This window comes from Polypterus senegalus, chromosome 9, assembly GCF_016835505.1.
Source record: "Polypterus senegalus isolate Bchr_013 chromosome 9, ASM1683550v1, whole genome shotgun sequence".
Taxonomy (NCBI): domain Eukaryota; kingdom Metazoa; phylum Chordata; class Cladistia; order Polypteriformes; family Polypteridae; genus Polypterus; species Polypterus senegalus.
In genome coordinates, this window is record NC_053162.1 from 18,004,347 (window position 1) to 18,027,958 (window position 23,612).

The 23,612-nt window shown below is 38.8% G+C and overlaps 1 protein-coding gene across 1 annotated transcript in view; it reads left to right on the top strand.

Annotated features, from left to right (window-relative positions):
• The window catches only part of pappaa (pregnancy-associated plasma protein A, pappalysin 1a), a 722,863-nt gene that overhangs the window by 631,696 nt on the left and 67,555 nt on the right, over positions 1-23,612 (top strand). The window contains exons 20-21 of the mRNA XM_039762740.1: positions 9,968-10,039; positions 13,151-13,249. Coding sequence (XP_039618674.1) covers positions 9,968-10,039; positions 13,151-13,249 — 171 coding nt within the window. The remainder of the gene's footprint in view (positions 1-9,967; positions 10,040-13,150; positions 13,250-23,612) is intronic.

Sequence of the window (23,612 nt, forward strand, 5' to 3'; positions counted from 1 at the left end):
GCTTCTTATTATGGAAGATTTCTAATCAACAATTATCATTTTTCATACAAATTGTGATGAACACACATCGCCTCTCTTTAGTCCATTTTTATTACAACAGACCAAGAAATGTGTTTTTCTTTGAAATTGTCTTTTTAAGCATTGTTATAAAATATTAGTCTTTGTCTTGGGATAGATTAGTATTTACCCTTTGTAATGACCTCTGAATTTCCTCCTCTAATATGTAACAGACAAAATATTTTATTATACCTTGTATCTACTGAGCACACTGTATACGTATGTTACACATACTATATACAGTATTGTATATACATACATAGTACTAGGTTGTTGTACCGTGTTAGCCATTATGAATGTAGAGAAAAGCCAAGCAAAATGGCATCTTTTATTGGCTAACTAAAAAGATTACAATATGCAAGCTTTCGAGGCAACTCAGGCCCCTAATCATTACATCTTGCCTGAAGAAGGGGCCTGAGTTGCCTCGAAAGCTTGCATATTGTAATCTTTTTAGTTAGCCAATAAAAGATGCCATTTTGCTTGGCTTTTCTCTATATACATACATATATATAGAGTTAGGTCCATAAATATTTGGACAGAGACAACATTTTTCTAATTTTGGTTCTGTACATTACCACAATGAATTGAAACAGTTGAAGTGCAGACTTTCAGCTTTAATTCGGTGGGTTGAACAAAACGATTGCATAAAAATGTGAAGCAACTGAAAACATTTTTTTAACACAATCCCTTCATTTCAGGGGCTCAAAAGTAATTGGACAACTCTATTTAATTTGAAAAGCAACTGGGGCGCAGTGGAGCTAAAACATAAAGACTGCTGGCAGTCTCCTCCAATTCACCCTCTGGTGGTCGTTCCGAGTGTCAACTGGATAATAACATGCATACAAGACCGTAAGATCACCCCCCACTCTACCCAGAAGTGGGTGGGTTAGGGTTGATTTCACCCTACAGTATTTTTAGTCGACCAATAAGATATATGTGTACCAAGTTTCATGAAAATCGCTCCAGCCGTTTGGAAGTGATGCTGGAACATACATACATACATACATTGACTTTTATATATATATAGATTCCAAGTGTCTTTCATTCTTTGTGTAAAGAAAAACTTCCTAATGGTTGTGCAAAATTTACCCTTAACAAGTTTCCAACTGTGTCCCTGTGTTCTTGATGAACTCATTTTTAAGCCACAGTCTCGATCCACTGGACTAATTCCCTTCATTATTTCAAACACTTCAGTTAGGTCTTCTCTTAATCTTCTTGTACTTGAACTGTAAAGGCTCAGCTCTTTTAATTCTTTCCTCATAACTCATCCCCCGTAGCCCTGGAATCAGCCTAGTTGCTCTTCTCTGGACTTTTTCTAGTGCTTTTATGTCCTTCTATTAGACATTTAAGTATTCCAGAATTCCAAACTGGACTTTCAAGTTTCTCAAGTCAGCAGGCTATAAAAGCAAACAAAAACAGTTTGTACCGTAGTGCTACAGCGTGTAATAAAACTAATCCGCGGTGTTCCAGAAAAACACTTTATGAATGAGCTGCAGGGTGACATGGAGTATGATGTTTACAAACCACTCAGGCTTTGTGGTAAGAAATGACTTGACAAACACCCTGTAGGGGATCAGTTTGCCTTGTAAAATGGCTTTCATAGTTTCAGAAGTAAATATTTACTCATAGCAGCTTTTTAAGTGCATGCTGTTCCATTTCACCTGCGGTGTTATGGTCATCAGTTGGTTGGAAAAGTAACTAGTCGCTGGCATTTGTACACATCAATTAAAAAAAAATGAAAGTAAAAAATCTTTAATGTATTAAATGACATAGCACGACTTACATAAAAAACACATCTTCTATTAACATACTGCCTGCATATATATATAAATGAATTTATATATACATGTATGAATGTATATACAGTATATATATATATGTATTTTGTTGCATCTTAAAAAAGTATCAATGTGGCTTCCTTTAGTTTTAGAAAGCCTCCTATTTTAAGCATAAAAAAAATAGCAGACAATCTGAACAGTGAATTCTGAAAATATTCTGCCCCCTTTACTCTCTGCACACTTTATTTTGTTTAAAAGGATAAGTGGGCAATTTTTACTGCCCTCAGTAACCCATAATGACCAACATGTTTTCCATCCATTATCCAACCCGCTACATCCTAACTACAGGGTCACGGGGGTCTGCTGGAGCCAATCCCAACCAACACGCAAGGCAGGAAACAAACCCCGGGCAGGGCGCCAGCCCCCCGCAGAACATGTTTTCTGGTTTGTAAATGTATCAAAAATCAAAAACAGAAATCTCTCATTAATAGAAGTATTCAGACCCTTTGCTGTGGCGCTCCAGATTGTGTCCAGGTGCATGCATCCTGGTTGCTTTCATTCTTCTTGAGAACTTGAGAGGAGTCCACCTGTGGTAAAGTAAACTGTTTGGGTCTCATTTAGAAAGGCACTCCTGTCCCTGTGTGTAGAAATTCTCATAATTCACTCTGCATGTCAGCACAAAAATCAAGCCATGAAGTCCAAGGAACTCTTTGTGGACCTCAACAATCAAATTAAGGTGAGGCACAAATCAGGGCAAGGGCGGTAAAACCATTTCTGACACTTCCGAGTGTTACCAGGAGTACAGCAGCCTCAGGAATTGTGATATGGAAGAAGTTTAGAACCGCCAGGACTCTTCCTAGGGTTGGCCAGCTGGTCAAACTGAGTAACCTGACAAGAAGGACGTTGGCCAAGGAGGTGGTCAAGAATCCAACGGTCACTCTAACAGTTCTTCAGGCCACTGATATTACTCCTTCCTCATCTGTTTTTTCACTTGTGTTGCATTTGGCTATGGTCAGTTTCACTACTGGTAGCAAGAGGCGATACCTGGACCCTACAGAGGTTGCACAGATAGTCCAACTTCTCCAGTTTTTGATTTTCTATACATTTGAAAACCTTTCTGAAAATGTGTGTTTCACTTTGTCATTGAGGGTTATTAAGTGTAGATTGATGGTCAAAAGTGGGAAAATTTCTCCATTTACAATTAAAGTGTGCAGAAAGTGGCAGGGGTCGGAATACTTTCTGAATCTGTGGTTCATCATTCTAGAAAGAGCTGCTAAGTAAAATGATTCCAGTAGGATACTGAAAAGAAGATCATCAATTATTCAGGGAGGATAAGCTTACTCAACTTTGTAATGACAATTGGATCAATTAATTGGACATATTGACAAAAGAAACATGTTAGAAGAAATTGGAAAGTCATTCAAGTGAAAGCTTACACAGGACTCAGATTTCATGTGTGACACAGAGGAGAATTCCCTCCTAGTGTAGTCTTTGTAATTAAAGATAAGATCATCTTTTGGAGCACATAACCGGCTATTTCTGTCTGCCTTCATTTAAAACACTGCTGTGCAGATTAGGTTAGGTTGTGTATCGAGTGTTCACACATCATATATCAAGAAAAGAAGTCCAAGTGGAAGTCCATATCAAGCTGCAAGTTTTTTTGACTTTTTTTGAGTTAAGTCCAAAGTCATCAAATTCATGACTCAAATGTGACTCGAGTCCAACTCAACCACCTCCCTGGTGAATACTCCCTCTTGAAACGGACAAATCAGTGTTAACATCTGTTCAATTGTTGGCCCAAAGTCTGACTTGATCAGAAATTACTTTCCTTATTTATCAGAAATTCTAATTGTTTTTCATAGCTCACAGTAGTTGACATACTTAACAATATCTTCTCCCATATTTTGCTACCATAAAAAATAAATTCTTTCATATTTTGATCCTTGGCAATTACAGAACCATGACTACTTTGAAATACAGATTACAAACAACAAACTATACATACAAAAGGTTAGATGGAATACCTACTTGTACAGAAACTGCCACAAGAGTAAACTCAGCAACTTGAAATATCCATGAGGCAAACTGTATTGAAAATCAGAACGCTACATTGGCAGAAACACAAAGCCAAACTTGTCTTGGCTTCAGACTTTTTCTATCTGGAGATATGAAAGCTTTTTAAGGTTAGTAAAGACCAAAAAAAAAAAACACCACACGTGTAGCACCTTCAAAGTAAGATTAATAGGTAATAACTCATGATTAGCAACATTATAATTTCTCTCAGCAGGTGAAAGCATTCAAGAATAAAAAATAGCACAGGGCACTCACATATTCCAAGCTTAGCTTATCCATACAAATTAAAACTTCTTTATTTTCAATTCAATGTACTCTGTTCAATGTTAAGCTAACTTCTATGTCTGAGCTCAGTGTACTACAAATACATACACAAATTATACATATATATATATATATATATAAATATAATCCATATATATATATAAAATCCAACATCTGTCTGTCTGTATGTCTGTCTGCTTTTTGTGGGAGAACTACTTATTATGATTATTAAATTATGATTTAGATCTGTTTTTTTTCTGTAATTTGCTTGAAGATTCTGATTGAATTTGCGACTTCTCTCATCGTGCTATGTATCGTAGTTCGCTTGAGGTACCGGTTTATTTGCGTGAATCTGAGAGACACGCAGTGGATCGAGGGGTGGGGGGCGGGGCCCTCCTCACTCACGTGCCAGTCTTGGAGCGCACCTTACATTCGCTAAACTAACAAACAAGAGAACTACTTAACGGATTTAGATTGGGTTTTTTCTAGAATTTGCTTGAACATTCCGGTTGATTTTCCGACTTTATCAGCACTAATCCAAGACAGAGGCCGAGGGGAGGGGGATGCGTGACGTTAGGAGTGGGGAGTTGTTCTACCCCTGTGTTTTGGAGCATAACTTGCCTTCGCTTAGCTAGCGATACCTTTTGTTTATTACTTTTAAAGTTTGTCCTGTTTCACTACTATGCGGTCAGTGCAGCAGGGGGCAGCTATTTTATATATGTATATATATATATAGTTTATACATATATATCTATAAAATCCTAAGCCTAAAAGTGCAACGATTTTATGTGACGTTTTTATGTCACTTTTTTGTCACGTTTTAAATCGATTTTATTTTAAAACCTACATATATATGTTTGGTATCATTCTTTTCAGAACTTTAATGTGATGTTGTTAGATGTTCAGATTCTTATTATGTTTTTAAATTATAAACTAAAAATATCAAGAGCTCACGTCCTGCGAGATGAGACTTTGTGCCAAGAGATTTAACCACGCCCAGGGCCGGAAATAAAAGGCAAACAGTAGGACAGCTGCTGTACAGGCTGTTAAATGTTCGAAGTGCTGCACTAGATGCAGCACTTGGCATGGCATGGCAGCAGCAGCAAATCAGCAGCTGATCGAGCAGAGGAGGTAAAAAAGACATTTAAAAGGGGGTTTCAGAGGAGCGACAGCATCTCCTTGGGGTGCGTTCAGCCCACTTCTTCACAATGCAAGCAGCAGAGACAAGAAGTGGCTGATGCATAGTGCTGGTCATGGAGGAGGGTGGGGTGTTGGTTGACCGAAGCAAGCCCTAGTGTATATATATATATAGTTTTATAGATGTAGGTCGAACAAGGGACTTCAGGTTTCCACAGATAAATGCTGGAACTCCAACCTGGTTGTCCCCATTTCATAAAGTAACAATGTAACAACAAAAAGGGTTTCTATGCGCTCCTTTACAAAATCAACAAAAAGAATGGCAAGTAAGTTTTGTTGGAGTTCTGCTCTCTGTTCCAGACGTTAAAATTCTGATTGCGTCCTTCTGGCAGCGTCAAGTTATAAAGGCAGAAGAGCAAAAGGGGTGGAGTTAATCACCCTTACTGGGCATCTTCTCGGTGGTGCTGAGATAGAAGAAGATGAGAAGGTTAGCGTGAGTGCTCTCTCTTTTGCCCAAGGTGATAATATCTACTTCAGATGAACCCAGAGGATGATTCACAGATGTGTATGTGTGACTATATATAGCCGAGATGGAGAGCGAGTTCTTGCTCAGCCAGCAGGCTATAATGGAAGGACTGCAGGTGTGGAGACACATCCCATCTGCAACACACTGAATTCTTCATCCCCGCTGAGATCTAAGTATAATGAATGGACTGGGTGAACATGGATAATGGGAACTGTGATACACCCAAATAGAAGGTGGCAGTGTTCCTCTAGGCTGATCCCAGTCAGGACACCTGTGAATTAGAGTGTGGAAGTGAAGCCTTGTTAGGGTCTTTGGGTGCCTCTAGAGTACACTGCCGAAGGAGGACAAAACTGGTTTCCACGTGACCCAGAAGTGATCCCGACATGTAGTGCAGTAACTCCAGAAGCATTCCCGGGTCTTACTTGAAAAGGAGCCCGCCGCCTCACATCTGCGAGTCAGAGTCAGTAGGCAGCGACCGAAACTCACCTGGAGGAGTGGAAGGAGAAGACATTCATTCAAGTGATATTGTGGTATTTGTAGCTGTATGCCCTGTAAAAGAAAGTCAGTGAAAATGTTGAATAATATTGTGTCTGAGGTTTGGGACTCAATGGTGCCCCCATGTGGTTTAGCTGGTTTAGTAAAAGTTGCAGTCTCTAACAGACAAAATCCCAGAGATTGTGCAACCCCTGCTGGATGCAAACATTCACATGGAATTTAGAAACTCTGATTTACCATCTGCCCAAGACTTCTTAAATACAGCAAAAGAGCCAGAAGCACAAGACCGACAATGGATGCTGTTTCTACCATCAACATGGCTGCACATGGAAAAGGGCAACACACTGTTGGAATGTGATGATGTCAAGGCCACCACAAAGAAATGTTTTCAAAGACAAACATAAATAAATAATGTTCAGATACAAATGAAAATAAATCTCAGAGATCTCCAGCTCCAGTGGAATATTATTCAGGAACTCAAGGCATTTTAGTCAGAATGACTGGTATGCAGTCTAGTCTATTTTGGAAAATACACACACGCACACACACACACACACACACACATATATATATATATATATATACACATACACGCAGCATATGTAATTTTTTTGTTTAATGTTTTTTTTCCTGGCCACCGGTATTTGCTTATCCTTTTTGTCTCTTTCAAGCTAAACCCACAACTAAATTATATTTAACATTTCATTGTAATGGGATGATTACAAAACAAGTTGTTTCTGAACTCAGTTGCTCCAAGTCTTACCAAGTGAAAAAAAAAACAGCACTTCATCTATAAACTGATTTGGACTTGAAGAGAGAAATTGCTTTTGCCAGACATCTCTGTAAAGATTCACATTTTAACATAAAAGTTACAATAATTGACTCCACTTTGACAGTGTGACAACTCTAGAGGGTGTAGCAGCCACTCAACCCGATACAGACAAATGTGGGATCCACACATAAAAACACAAAGGTTTTTATTTACTTTTCTTCACCTGTGGGTAACGCCTTCCCCCGTTTCCCTCAGGCACAACAAAGTCCCAATAAACAGAACTCTACACTGCACAATACTTTCCTTCTCTATTGTCTTTCTCCTCGACTCCTCCTCCCAACTCTAGCTCACCGAGTAGTCTCTGTTAGCCCCTTATATAAGGGTGTTTCAGGTGCTGCTTGTTGCCCCACTTCCTGTAGCACTTCTGGGTATGGTGGAAGAACCACCCACCACGGGCTCAGGAACAGCTGTAGTGCTCCCTAGTGGCACTTCCAGATCCCAACAGGGCTGAAGACAACTCCATCTCACATGAAGCCCTGCGGGAGTCCAAGGCACCGCTGCAACCCATGGGGGCTGCCATCTAGCATCCCGAGGGAGTTAATGCCCTGACCAGGCTTCCTCTCCCAATCCTTCCAGTGAAGAGGTGTCTCGGCCCGGTAAGGAACCTGACCATCTGTGACAATAAAATAAGCATCAAGCAATCTGAAATAAAAAATATGTTATCATGATATTTTCATACATTCGTTGTGGTGGGTGACGTGGACAGACTTTGCCCAGTTCTGAAGCTTGTCCAGGGTCTTTTTGAATTCTTTTTACTGCCTCCTCAGTGTCTGCTATCCCTCTGATTATAGTGTCATCTCCAAATTTCACAAGTTTATTAACTACACCAGAATCAGTGTCATTAATATAAATCAGAAAAAGGGCCGACCCCTGAGGGACTCCAGTGATGAACTCACTCCCTTCTCCCTTGTACTCTTTGTCTCCTTCCAGTTAACCAGCTTGAGTTCCAGGTTTATAAGTCACCTCTGATGTCTACAGTCTCCAGGTTCAGAAATAATCTTCAGTGTTGGATTGCATCGGGGACTTCTTGAAAGTCTAAACAAATTATTTTGTATGCTTTGTGTTTGTCAACTATTCTGGTTGCTTCTTCAAAAAAATAAAAAAAAATTGGTTTGGCAGGACCTTCCTCTCAAAACCCATGCTATTTGGAATATTATTTTCATTTAGGTAATTTCCATAATTTTGCATGGCACAGAGGAAAGATTTATTGGCCTGTAATTACCAGGATCCATGTTGTCTCCCAATCTTTAAGACGGAAGTCATATTTGCATCCTTCCAGTCGTCAGGTCCTTCTCCTTTCTCAAGTGACTGCTCAAATATGCCTAATAAGGATTTCTCGATGACGTCTTTCATCTGTTTCAGTACAGTAGGTGAGATCCCATCAGGTCCAGGGATTTTATTAGTTCTTCAATGTATCTTTAAATCTATTGACTCAGAGTAGGTTTTTACTTCTGGATGAGGCGTTCCACTTGTTTCTTTCTTTACAAATTCTTGGGTGAAATATTTGTTTAGTTCATTTGTCATTTTCTTCTCATTTTCAACGATTTCTCCATTCGTGTCCCTAAGGTTTCTTCTGGAGTAGTACTAAAAAAAATGCTTGCTGTTTGTTTAGCTTCATTAGCAGTTTTTGTTTTCGGTTTCTCTTTTGATGTTCCAAATGCTTTTTGTTGATCTCCTGCTGTAATGTCCGGTAGTCCTCTATGTCAAAATTATCGGGCTTTTTAAAACTTTTCTTGTACATGTCCTGCCACTAGAAATACTATGTCAAGCATTAAAGAGCAAGTTCTCTGCTGCATTTCATTGCAGTTGGTGGATATGGTGTGGGGAAGGGTGGGCCCTGGTTAGGGGGAGCTTTTCATTATTATTGTTTCTGTGTATTAAATTGGTATATTCCGTTATTTTCTTTTTTTGCCCACATGCTTTATTGTGCATTTGAATGGCACATTAACTTGTCTTATGTTGGCCACTAAAAATTTGATAACTAAAAGAGACATTTCTGTCCACAGAAGTGCCACTCACTGGATGTTATTTTGTTTTTCGCACCAAATCTATAGCCTTTTATGCAATCATATTAACAGTTTTCTGATTTTCTGTGGTCTCACTAAAAGTGCAGTTTACATGGTAGCCCTGTATAGCCCAATCCATGCTAATTTTTTAATACTTCGAATTGATAACATAGTGTAGAGTAAACCTGCAGTACCTTTTCAGATTTAAGTATCTGATGTTATTGATCACACCTTTGGCACAGTAACTCCTATTAATCATTTCCTGACTCACTTTAAAATTGCAACTTTTCAAAATCCTTCTTATGGCCTCTCTTGCAGTTTCTATGTATTTAACACCAAAACAACCAAACATCAAGAAGATTTCATACCCCGCAGGTTAATAGCATGTTACTCAGTTCAGCTCGCCTGTTTTCAATCAGGCTGTTTTTGTTCCCCCTCTTTCAACCGTGTGCAACCCTTTAGTCACACCAAGTGATGCCTATTGCTCTTTTTTTAAATTTTATTTTATTTTCTATTCAGCTTTGGGTGCTGCAATATAAAAAGGTGATTTGAACCTGCGAGCAGGGTTCATATATACAGTATTTGGACATTAAGGGAAGGCTGAATGAGAACAGCGACACTAACCCTTCTTTCATCTTGTTGTTAATAGTAACCAAGAAGCAGACCTTTAAATTTACTTCAGAGATTGTTTTAAAATACGACTTTATGCATGCACACTGTGTAAATAATACTGTGTTACCCTGAGTTGTCTTCACATCTCATTTCACTGCTGTTCTTTTCTTTTCACCTCTCTTTATAGAGCATTGTCTGCACAATGGGACTCAAGTGGTATCCTCATCCAGAAGAGATTCAGTGCATCAAAGGTTGTGAGGTAAGGATTGACACAAGATGCAGGAGTGGGTCCTATAAGATTAGCAAAAATAACAGACTCAAAGTCAAAATAATTCAGACGTGAGCGTCAGTAGGCTTTGCGCCCTAGGAACCAAGTTATCCAAACTATTCTATAACATTTCAGTAATTATTTACCATTCTGATGCTGATCTTTCTGATTAATAAATCGGTCATTACGATAGCAATTGATGAGAAGAATTCATAATTAATTGCAGAATTACAATATTTGAGGGTTCCTCTAGTGCAGTGGTCCCGAGGACCCACCGTGACTGCAGGTTTTTATTCCAGCTAAATTCATAACTATTGATAATACTTGATTTCATTTACTTAGATCAGTAGTCTCAAACTCCAGTCCTGGAAGGCTGCAGTGGCTTCAGGTTTTCATTCTAATACTTCTTAATTGGTGACCAGCTAATTAACTCCTTTTCCTTTAATTGACTTGTTTTTTAAGATTTGTGCCCCTGATCGTTCCTCTTCATTCCTTAGTTTCTTTCCTTAAAAACAGAAATGAAATGTGACGTGAGTGAACCAACAACTAAGTCAGGGCTGCAAACTCCAACCAGTTGTTTAATGAGGTGCCGAGTCTTGTTGTTCATTAAACTCGTTCTTTAATTCCACGGCTTGTTGCTGCTCTCATTGTGCAATAGCAGACATTTTCAAAATTGTTGATTTTCTCTTTTCTAAGAGCACTGTTAGAATGTTTTGGAGACCTGAGCAGATCGACATTCCTGAGACCTTCATCTTTCTTTATTTTCAGATATTATATGATGGACACAGTTTGCTGCTCATGTTTTGTATCTCATTATTGTTTTTTGCTGCTAATTAAGGAAATAGAAAGAATTGAGGGGTCTGAGTCTTCAAGAAGAAGTCAATTAAAATGAATTCACAAGAAGTAAATTAGCAGCAAAAACAGGCCACTAATTAAGGAGAGGGTTAGAATGAAACCTGCAGCCACTACAGCCCTGCAGGACCGGAGTTGGAGACCGCTGATTTAGATGGTTTTGTTTTCCCTTCTCTTGTTCTGCCTTTAGTAAAGCACAGTGGTATGATTTTTACATTTATAAGACATTTAGAAATATTTCTAATTTTGCTTTAAACACTTACCTCTCTTTTGTTGTTGTCTATTGTTTTGTTTTTTTGTTTTTTGTGCAGTTTGCACCCTTCATTGTATCCTAATAATGATAATTAAAACAAACAGAGCTGACAGCCAGGTTAACAACATTGAATGATGAAAGGCTGCAATAACTTTAGCGTCAGACCCACTAATTAGTAGATAATAAATTAAACAATCAGATCACCTGGACAAGCAAAATGAAAGGCTAAAAAATTGTTAAACAGTTAAAAAAAACTATACCTTTATAAGTGCTTAGTACATTTTAATATAAAAAATTACTAAATTTAGTTTTGTTATTTCTACCATTGACTCCAAAACACAGAAATTGGGAAATAAACAGCTCACTTAATTGGGCTAGGAGTCCAATTAAAAACAGAAGTTGGTTGGAATTAAAAACCTGCAGCCACAGGGGGTCCCTGGATCTGAGTTTGGGGACCCCTGCGCTAGAGTGCTTCTTTCTCTTACACAATTTGGCTCAGAGAAGAGCCAAGCAAAATGACACCTTTTATTGGCTAACTAAAAAGATTACAATATGCAAGCTTTCGAGGCAACTCGGGCCCCTTCTTCAGGCAAGATGTAATGATTAGGGGCCTGAGTTGCCTCGAAAGCTTGCATATTGTAATCTTTTTAGTTAGCCAATAAAAGGTGTCATTTTGCTTGGCTCTTCTCTACATTCATAATGGCTAACACGGTACAACACCCTAGTACTATAGACAATTTGGCTCAAAAACCAATCAGCACATCATCATCTCAGAACAGACTTAAGTTTCGAGTTTGGTATTTTTTAGCTCTAGACAAGTGATGGGAAAATGAAGCCTCATGAAGCTTTGACGATTTATTTCTATTTGTGCCGAAAAAGATTTGAAGCTTTGAAGCCTCAGCCCCAGTATGAACAGTGACATCTGGTGGTTAACTTAGGTAAATGCACGCTCTCAAGAGCACAAGTGAAGCAGCACTGTTTCAGTCTCATGTCACCAGTAAAAGGTCAGAAAAGTCTGTGTTCATTTTATTCTGCTATGGTCCTCGTCCATTTATACTATTTAACTTTTCAACTTCACTTTCCGCTGTTACTCGCCATCTGTCACCAAAGCTCTCCAAGTCTCTCTGTCCTCACAACCCAACATTGTTGAATGAGAATGATGCCTTTTATATAGGCTACTTTTTCATTTAGCGCCAAAGCTGTCAAACCAATAAAGCACCCTGTGAAGCACTGACAGCGTGACAGCGGTGTTTTTACACAACCTTCAACACAGTGAATCGATTCACTACGCTTCAGATTGACTGACACAAGCTTCGATGCTTCGGTATCTTTTTCCCTTCTCTACTCTAGACCGTCCTCAAGAAACTGTGACACACAGACACACGGCCATCATCGAGATATCGATATTTTCGGTATCAGGAGACCTTAAAACATCAAGATCAACTGAAAGCCAGAGATCGAAATTTGTAACGAATCTAAAGCTTTTGCTCTTCCAACATACCAAAGGTTATGGTAGTGCAGGGTGCAAAACAAAAATAACCAGGATGAGTAGCGGGGATCGCTTAAATAAATATGTTAACAGACTGAGGCACTGGAGTTCCTCACAAATTGTAGATGAAGTTGTCCTGCTCATTCTCCTTCTTAGCTCTCTTTATGTCCTCATTGTATCTAGTTGCATGACCAAAGAGGGACAGTTCTCTTCAGCCTGTTCCCTTTCTCATGTTTGGGTTCTTCAGAGTGTTTTTACCTTGTGATTTATTATGTATTAAATTATGTATTATGTATTTATACAGTAAGACCTATTATGTATTCAATCTTGTATGTCCTTAGTTAACTTTGAATTTAACTTTTAGATGCATTATACATTGCATTGTTATATATTACTTCTTGAATAGGCACCATATAAAATAGTCTGACTGATTCATATTTACACTTATGAGTGTGAGTAAAACTTTTGACGTGACTCATAGGAATACTTTGTTTTATTTTCCTTCCAGCCTTTCAGTGGTGACAACTACTGTGATGCGGTGAACAATCGAGCGTTCTGTAAGTACGATGGTGGAGATTGCTGTGCATCAACAGTAAAAACTAAAAAGGTTAGAGCTTCTTACTTGTCTAATATATCGAAATGCATGTGTGTGTGTATATCACAAGGGCGACTGGTGTAACGGTTGAAAAGAAGGTTAGGCAAACAGGGGTACTGGCCGGTAGACCCATTTAATTGAGTTGTAGAAAAAGAGAGAAAGTAATTAGCACTTGTGAGCACAAAGCTGGCATTAGCCAAAGCAAAAAGTTGAGTTGCAGAAGAAGTTCTCAGTCCTCTTCATGTGCTGGTCCCAGAATGAACGCTGACTTGCAATGGCTTCTCGATTTACAGTATATATTGCCAACTCAGAAGTAGTGGGGCTTCTAGCTGGCAGTGGAACTGAGTCACATGTCCTCTGGCTGGTAAGCCTCTGAACTGCAGAAGGAAAAATTGAGACGTGGATAGTGGAGGCACCCTCTTCTCTGCTTGGAGTGGTCTTTGAACCCCAAAGATGGCCCCAATGAACGTGTACTTGATAACTGGTTTGATTCCAATTCTCTTTCCTCATACAAAACATTTGAAGGAAAAGGGTTTGAGTGGGGAAGAGGTGCAGGACCTAGCTGTTTGGAGAAGGTTGATCAAGATCATTGACCCCATTTGAAGATAAAGAGGAAGAAGAAGATACATAGTAGTCATAAGTGTTCTGATTCCTGGTCATGTGGGATTTGTGTATTTTCATTGTGTCTGTGTGTACTCTGATTGCTTGTGACAGTGTTAATTGTGCATTTTGATCACTTCACAGCTTTTTCTTTTGTATTAACGTAGCAAATCATGGATTTATTTATCTCATATTTACAGCCCACATGAACGTCCTGCATTTTTCATATCCAGAAATGGCACTCTTTTTATCTGCAGACTTACTGGCACTAGAACAGGTCTAAGAAAGTAGGATTTCAGAGTTTGCTTAATCTGTTTTAGTGGTAGATGCAGATACCTAAAAGTGCACTGCGTGTATGAGGTGAGGTTGGGAGCCTGCGCTCATGGCGCGTTGCTGCACCCACCATATGACAAAACACCTGGATTGGGATTGGGATGCGTGTGTGAGCATCTTTAATTTTTCTCTCATAAATCCCATTGATTACATCTTGCCTGAAGAAGGGGCCTTAGCTGCCTTGAAAGCCTGTGTATTGTAATCTGTTCAATTTGCCAATAAAATGTGATGTTTTGCTTGACTTCTCATTATTCCCATAAATCATAAAATTAGCGAGCAATCAGTAAGTAATATGGTGGTTTGCCCGTCACATATTTTGAGCAAGAACCATCCGTTGCAATCTTTTGCCAATAAACTGGTGCATCATTAAATCATTATAGATGTAAATTTTTTTAGATTGCCAGTTAAATCTTATACTTCCTATAGAGACGTTTCTAAAAAAAATTAGTGTTTTTCTCACGGTGATAAGAATTTCAAGTATTCAGAAAAAATGAAAACCTTTCTATAAAGCATTTAAACTCAGTAAAGTCCAAACATACACTGCAAAAAGTCTTCGAAACTTTTAAGTATCCTTATAGCTGTAAAATTCTGATAAAATGAATGTAATTGGTTTGTGTTACATTTAACCCTTGTAAACACAAACCGAAAATGTTCATTTTTTTTTTAACAGCAATAAATGTTATTCTATATAACAGAAAGTTGTAATAACAACATAAATACAATAGGAAAGCTGTCTAGTATCCAGTGCTTCACTGATGAAGATTTAGTTACATGTTCTTCATGTGAATTGTTCTGAAACAGTCACCAATGCACAGCCCGTTGCTGCAATCAGGACGGTAGAAGTGCATTTGCACAATCTATATACAGTGGTGTGAAAAACTATTTGCCCCCTTCCTGATTTCTTATTCTTTTGCATGTTTGTCACACAAAATGTTTCTGATCATCAAACACATTTATTTAACCATTAGTCAAATATAACACAAGTAAACACAAAACGCAGTTTTTAAATGATGGTTTTTATTATTTAGGGAGAAAAAAAATCCAAACCTAGATGGCCCTGTGTGAAAAGTAATTGCCCCCTGAACCTAATAACTGGTTGGGCCACCCTTAGCAGCAATAACTGCAATCAAGCGTTTGCGATAACTTGCAATGAGTCTTTTACAGCGCTCTGGAGGAATTTTGGCCCACTCATCTTTGCAGAATTGTTGTAATTCAGCTTTATTTGAGGGTTTTCTAGCATGAACCGCCTTTTTAAGGTCATGCCATAGCATCTCAATTGGATTCAGGTCAGGACTTTGACTAAGCCACTCCAAAGTCTTCATTTTGTTTTTCTTCAGCCATTCAGAGGTGGATTTGCTGGTGTGTTTTGGGTCATTGTGCTGTTGCAGCACCCAAGATTGCTTCAGCTTGAGTTGACGAACAGATGGCCGGACATTCTCCTTCAGGATTTTTTGGTAGACAGTAGAATTCATGGTTCCATCTATCACAGCAAGCCTTCCAGGTCCTGAAGCAGCAAAACAACCCCAGACCATCACACTACCACCACCATATTTTACTGTTGGTATGATGTTCTTTTTCTGAAATGCTGTGTTCCTTTTACGCCAGATGTAACGGGACATTTGCCTTCCAAAAAGTTCAACTTTTGTCTCACCAGTCCACAAGGTATTTTCCCAAAAGTCTTGGCAATCATTGAGATGTTTCTTAGCAAAATTGAGACGAGCCCTAATGTTCTTTTGCTTAACAGTGGTTTGCGTCTTGAAATCTGCCATGCTGGCCTTTTTGCCCAGTCTCTTTCTTATGGTGGAGTCGTGAACACTGACCTTAATTGAGGCAAGTGAGGCCTGCAGTTCTTTAGACGTTGCCCTGGGGTCTTTTGTGACCTCTCGGATGAGTCAGCTCTGCGCTTTTGGGGTAATTTTGGTCGGCCGGCCACTCCTGGGAAGGTTCACCACTGTTCCATGTTTTTGCCATTTGTGGATAATGGCTCTCACTGTGGTTCGCTGGAGTCCCAAAGCTTTAGAAATGGCTTTATAACCTTTACCAGACTGATAGATCTCAATTACTTCTGTTCTCATTTGTTCCTGAATTTCTTTGGATCTTGGCATGATGTCTAGCTTTTGAGGTTCTTTTGGTCTACTTCTCTGTGTCAGGCAGCTTCTATTTAAGTGATTTCTTGATTGAAACAGGTGTGGCAGTAATCAGGCCTGGGGGTGGCTACGGAAATTGAACTCAGGTGTGATACACCACAGTTAGGTTATTTTTAACAAGGGGGCAATTACTTTTTCACACAGGGCCATGTAGGTTTGGATATTTTTTCTCCCTAAATAATAAAAACCATCATTTAAAAACTGCATTTTGTGTTTACTTGTGTTATATTTGACTAATGGTTAAATGTGTTTGATGATCAGAAACATTTTGTGTGACAAACATGCAAAAGAATAAGAAATCAGGAAGGGGGCAAATAGTTTTTCACACCACTGTATATATATAAAGGAGAGTTGGGATCCGAGAGACTGTGTTTGTGGAGGGATGGAGAGTTAAGGCGGGTGGGGGAGTCACGTGATCATCTCCCCTCCCATTCACCTCATTTCATTCACTTTGATTCCCTCTGAGCTGAGCTCCACAGCTGACGGAGTCTTGCCGTTTTTTTCCTTAGTGTTTAGTCCTTTCTCCTTTACAGATTTACTGTTTAGTACACGCGGTACTTACACAGTCACTCATAAAAGGGGAGATGTTTCGGTGCAGGAAATGGGTATTGAAACTACCTTGGAAGACATGCAATCAACAAGGTGATTAAACGCATCTCAAGAGAGGTCTTCTAGGTTGGAAAAAAAGTGCTTGACTGCCAAAACCAGGCGATTTAACAAATCTCAAAAAGAAAGAACTTCTACGTTGGAAAAAAAAACGATTGGCTGCCAAAATCTGGCGGTTAAATGAATCCAAAGAAGACAGGATTTCTGGATTGGAAAAAGCAAGAACAGCTGCCCAAACCAGGCGGTTAAACAAATCTCCAGAGGAAAGGACTTCTAGATTGGGAAAAGGACGATTGGCTGCCAAAACCAGGCGGTTAAAGGAATACGAAAAAGACAGGATGTCTAGATTGGAAAAAGCACGATCGGCTGCCAAAACTAGGTGGTTAAACGAATCTCAAGAGGAAAGGACGTATAGATTGCAAAAGGCACGATCGGCTGACAAAACCAGGCGGTTATATGAATCTCAAGAACAAAGGACTTCTAGGTTGGAAAAAAAAAACGATTGGCTGCCAAAACCAAGCAATTCAACGAATCCCAAGAACAAAGGACTTCTACGTTGTCAAAACAAGTCCGATGTAGGTACATAATTATTCCAACTACAGCGATTGCACCAAACCGCACGATGTAGGTACATAATTATTCCAACTACAGCGACTGCAGCAAAGCGCACGAGGTCTGCTAGTCTTCTTCTATAATACGCTACCGTGGCTGTCCGTTTGTCTGTCCAGGATTTTAAATCACCTGTAGCTCACAAACCGTTTGACCAATTGACCTGAAACTCGGTACATGTATACTACATGACCTTTACTGTCTACTTTTTATGATGATTTTTATTCCTCTTTTTATTTTTATTTGATTTTATTGTAGAATCAACTCTTGGCAGAGGCCAGCAGGGTGCCCGTGTCGCGCATACATACGGGCGCTGTTCGCATTCCTACCACCTTCGCGGTCACTTCCTGTACCTCAGGGGTCCTCAATCACAGTGCTAGGGGGCCACAGTGGCTGCAGGTTTTTGTTCTAACCCAGTTGCTTAATTAGAAAGCAATTCTTGTCAATAATTTAATTTCATAGATTGTTAGTGCTTTAACTCTGCCATGTCAGGTAATTCTTATATCCTAGGTTTTCTTCCCCTTTCTAAGGATAAAATGGAGGAACAATTCTCAGTCCTTCACTTTTTTATGCATGATAAATACACACACAGATGTAAATGGTAACAAGCTAAATGGAGAAATGCTGGTCTCTTTTGTCATTTGCATGTTATTGCTAATTAGGACACATTAAAAACCAAGAATACAGCTGTTTAAGACTAAAATAAGCAATAAGGATTAAAAATCTTAACAAGCGAGACAACTAAAGTGAAGCAGAAGTGTTACTTGAGCAATAAGTGCTTCTTATTAAGCAATTGGGTTGGAGCAAAAACCTGCAGGACTGTGACTGAGGACCCCTGCGCTACCTCTTCATATCTTAAATCATTCTTGAGGCAGATTGAACACTTGAGTGCCAGCTCAAACATGTTTAGTAATTGCAACACAAACACTGACTCGATCAGTTTTAATTCAAAGAGATGCCAACGGAAGAAGAGAAGAAGCGGGCCACTAGCGTGGAGAAAAGAAGAGCTGCTCAGGAAGCCGCAAGCGCATCAACCTCTGAGCAAACGAATGCTAAACGTACAGAGAAAGAGGATGAAAACTACAAGCCAAGCGTATTCACTGCGCGTTATTGTACAGTATGCCATTACTAGTTTTCATATAATATTTTTTCTGTTTCTTGCACATGACAGCATAAAATGTCAGTGCCTGATCCACACCTGGCATTAAAATGAATTCAAAAGAAGTTAATTTGGTGCAAAAACAGATCACTAATTAAGAAAAGGGTTAGAATGAAAACCTGCAGCCGCTGCGGCCCTCCAGGACTGGAGTTTGAGATCCCTGCTATATGCTATATCAATGCATGGCCCTTTAACCCAAATTGCTCTGATGAGCACTGGAGCTTTCATGGCAGAAGCATTTGTGTATGAATTTCCATGGCTTCCTTCATTTTTCAGTGTTGTGGAATCAGGAATTTAATTTTTCTGTCTGGAAGCTGAAGTAAATGTACATCCCATATTTGTAATCTGTAATTATGCGGCATAGGAAGTCACTAGTGTCCGGGTTGAGGTTGAGACTGTAGTCATAAGAAGGCGTAACTAAAAATAATTTTGTGGTCCTTTTGGCTGCTAATGATATTAAAGGCCTGCATATGAGAGGCAGAGAGAGTGTGAGAGAAAACAAACTATTCTGGTATAAAACAAGAAATAAAAACATCTGAGGTTTCCAAGTTGCCATCCGACACTGACGCAGACATTGTTGGGTGCAGTTGGAAGTGATGAATTTTATAACATGTAGTAGTCTGGTGCAACCTCTGTTGGTGATTTGCAGATCAACCTCAACCTATGCCTGTTGATTCTTTCACTTTTTGGTTTTACTTAAATGGGTCAAAATTGTCATACCTGCTCATGCTAAGCAGAAATACAAAATCTCTCAGTATTCTTCATTAGATACAAAATATGGGGGAATATATGTAGACATTTACATTTATTTGTTTAGCAGACCTCTTTATCCCAAGTGACTTACAAAAGAGATCAACTTAATCAAGTAACATCCGTATGGGGGGACTCTTTGGGAATAAGTGGAACAGGACAAGAGTACCAAATTGATCAGCACAAGTGAAGAGCTCAGAAACAAAATACAAGCAAGTTACAATCTATACCACATGCACTTTAGAAAAGGTCCTCCACCTGAAGCTAAGCACTTTCAAGCCCGGCCAGTACTTGGATGGGAGACCATCTAGGAAAAGCTTGGGTTGCTGCTAGAAGATGTGTTGGTGAAGCAAGCAGGGTGCACGTAACCCTGTGGTCTGAATGTGGATACCAGTGAAGTGACAGTGACGCTGTGCTGTAAAAATGACACTGGCCTTCAGATGAGATGTAAAACTGAGGCCCTGACTCTCTGTGGTCATTAAAGACCTCTGGGCATACTTCATATGGTGCAGAGTGTATCCTGATGTTCAGGCCAAATTGCTCTCCATGGCCTAGTCACTCTGGTCCCCTAATTATCTTATGTCTCTCTCTCAACAATTCACCACCTAATAGCTAATGTGTGGTGAGGGTACTGGAACAAAAATGGCTGCCATTTCATCATCCAGGTGGATTAGTAGTGGTTGAAGTGGCTCACCACTCACAATGTAAAGTGCTTTGAGTAGTGATAAAAGTGCTAATTAAATGTAGAGAATTATTATTATTATAATTATTAGGTTGCAAAATCTAACAGCTACTTGTAATATCACATAGACAGGGAGTTCTGTGTATTTTCTGGACTGGGGTCAGTACCATAACACATGTTATGAAATTGCTGTTCTAATAGAACAGTAAAGCAAATCAAGTAAAATGGTAATTAGAAGATATACTTTATAAAACTGCCAATGTTTCTTGGAGTCACTCACAACAATGATAACCATCAAGGTTTTTTCTGTGTCTTTAGTTAGCTGACCTGCCTGTTCCTTGAGCCGGTGATCTTGGAACACTGGGGACTTAAATTTCCTTTTGGGATCTACTTCTATAAATGTGGGGTGTTACCCTTCTCCTTCCACCACCATCTTTTGTCCTCACCATGCTCGGTCTAAAAGTGAACTGCTGTTTTATGAACAAGTCCATTACAAGATGGCTCAATCACAGACATACTTTCACTTATACCAAATCAAATTAGGTTCATCAATAAAACATTACATGGATTGACCTGGGATATGGTAGGAAACTAAAATTATGATAGAAAAGTGGAAACCCCACCCAGAAAGTGGCACGGCTATGGAAAGCAATGAGTAAAACTAGTTTGAAGATCCAAAATGTAATATTAGAAAAAACAAGATCTTCTATCTGATGAGTTAACTAACCTCAAAGCAATCGAAGAAGACATTCTGGAATTTGTTAAACATTTTCCATGAAATAGCAGTAGAAATTCTTAAGAGGTAAGTATCGAGGAGTTAATTCCCAACCTCATCAACTATGGCATTGAGTCTTTGAGAGCTGTGGCTCAAGAAGAAAATAATGCTAACGGTCTGCACTGCTGTCCTGATATAAGGCACAACATAAATTAGCTCAATTTAAAAATTTACAAAATGAGCATTTTATCTCAGGAATGTTCTTCAGATAATCTGAAAGGAAGGACACACCAGTAGCGCTTCTGTTGACTGCCATTGGTCTTCTAATGACTTCTTCTTGGATTGGTCCTCCTTTTATACAAGACAGAAACAGGAGAAAGCAGGCTGCAGCCGAACTGAAGTAGAAAGTTATACATATATATATATATATATAGAGTACTGAAGGTTTTCCAAAGAGTAGAAACTTTATTGCTATTCAGGCAGATACAAACACTGTCTCTTTCAGAGGCAATCTGGCCTCATAAGGAACAGCTGTCAAATGTGACGCATCAGCCCTAATTCCAGCTGAAAATATTGTAGTATGTGAATTTCCCCATGGGATTAATAAAGTATCTATCTATCTATGTATCTATGTATCTATCTATCTATCTATGTATCTATCTATCTATCTATCTATCTATCTATCTATCTATCTATCTATCTATCTATCTATCTATCTATCTATCTATCTATCTATCTATCTATCTATCTATCTATCTATCTATCTATCTAAAGGAACACAAAGTCTTCTTTATTAAGAGAGTACAACGGCTTGGAAGCAGCGGCCAGAGCAGAATAAGTCTGGGGGAGAGAGACAGAAGATTGAGACCTCAGGATGGCCGCAGTGCGGTCTTTTAAATGTTCGAAGCCCAGCAAGCCGGCATGCCTGCAGCTTATCCCGCAAAGAGGAGCTGTAAGAGGGTTTATTCTCCAATGAAAAACTGTTTAAATGGTGGTTTTTGAAGCGCGGCAGCGTCCCCTGTGGTAGCGGTCACAGCCTGTGTTAACTCCTTCTCCAGTCACCCCTGGTATTCAAGAAACAATATCTTGCATGCATAGCAGTCCGGAAATAGGTTTGCAAACCTTTCTGAAAACTTATTTTCACTTTGTCATCATGGGATACTGAGAATAAATTGATGGGCAAAAATGGCAAATTTATCTATTTCAAAATTAAATTTATAATACAATAAAGTCTGCAGAAAGTGAAGGGGTCTGAATACTTTCCAAATTCCCTGTAAGGTATGATAGACAGTGAAGGACCTCTTCCTACTTCTGTGGATTTGTTGAGAGCGCAAGTAGTGATAACACTTGTTGAAAGACAGAGATGTTCAGTTAACACTAGAATTACTAAAGCCTACGGAAAAACTCGTAAATCCATCCCACCTTAAATCCCTTCACAACTCTGTCAGCGTCTTTTGTCTTGTAAATGTGTCGATATGCAGCAAGTAGCCTGCTATCACATCCCTCCACCATTCTATAGTTTTGGGGCCTTGTAACTAAACCCCACTGTTATTTTGTTAATGATTGAATCACAAGCAGTCTGGTATCCTGAGATCTTATTGGGCACTCGGGTTTATAATTAACGATAAGTTCAGATAAGTAAGAAGGGCTTTGGTCATTTAAGGTTTTATATGTCAAAAGGAGGATTTTAAAATCTGCCCTAAACTTAACTGGAAGCCAGTGTAAGGACTCGAGAGCTGGAGTTATGTTTTCGTACTTTCTGGTTAATAATTCATGCAGCAGCATTTTGAATTAACTGAAAGCTTTAAAAAGAACAGTTTGAACAGCCAATTTTAATTGTTTCCTTTTCCAGCTATGACCAATACATGCGTTCTGACTTTTCCATGTCATCTCTGATTCCATTTTCTTTCCAAACTGCTGTCAACAACTTCCTGTGGCTATTTGCAAAAACGAGACTACAAAATTCAAAAGTAATGATAAAAATCGAGCCGATATTAAAATATAATCATTTTATGAAACATTATGCAAATGTATTCATACAGATTAAAAGTAAATTATAACTTAGGTGATTCAAAACCATGTACCTGTCTGGACTTTATGAAGCCCTAATGCGACTGGGACTAAAAACCATATCTCACAATTTCCGACTCTGAAAACATTCCGTAAAATCTGAATTACTACTTGTAAACTCAGGCTTGGTCTCTCAACTCTGAGTTTTTGTCCAACTTCCAATTAAGACGTAAATCCAAAATGGCAACATACACAGTATCACTTTATTGACTTCATTTTTTTATTACAGGAATTTAATTAAAATAGATCACGTCAATGTATAATACTGATTAGCAAGAAGGTAAATGTTAACATGGCACCAGAACAAACAGTAACAGACTATCCAATGTTAGCTCGATATCCGTTGCTGTTAATACATTGCACTTAATCTTAGCATTTTTTGCAGTTTTCCAAACAGAAACAGTACTATTTAAAGTGGCCAAAAGAATATAAATTTCTTTGCTAGACACGACAACATATACTTTTTGTCTCTTTTTATTACCACTCTGTTTGTTGTCTGCTATAAATCTTGTAATCGATATTTAACCCACTTCGTATTGTCCAAATGACTTGAAATTTTGCACACTTACTCACTTCCGGTGGCAATACATGAATCAGTAATCAGTTTCACTAATTGATCCATGTTAATTAAGAAATTAAATTTTCATATGAAGAATAGTTAAAGATTTCACCAATAGATGGCACTAGTAATGGATAGAAATATT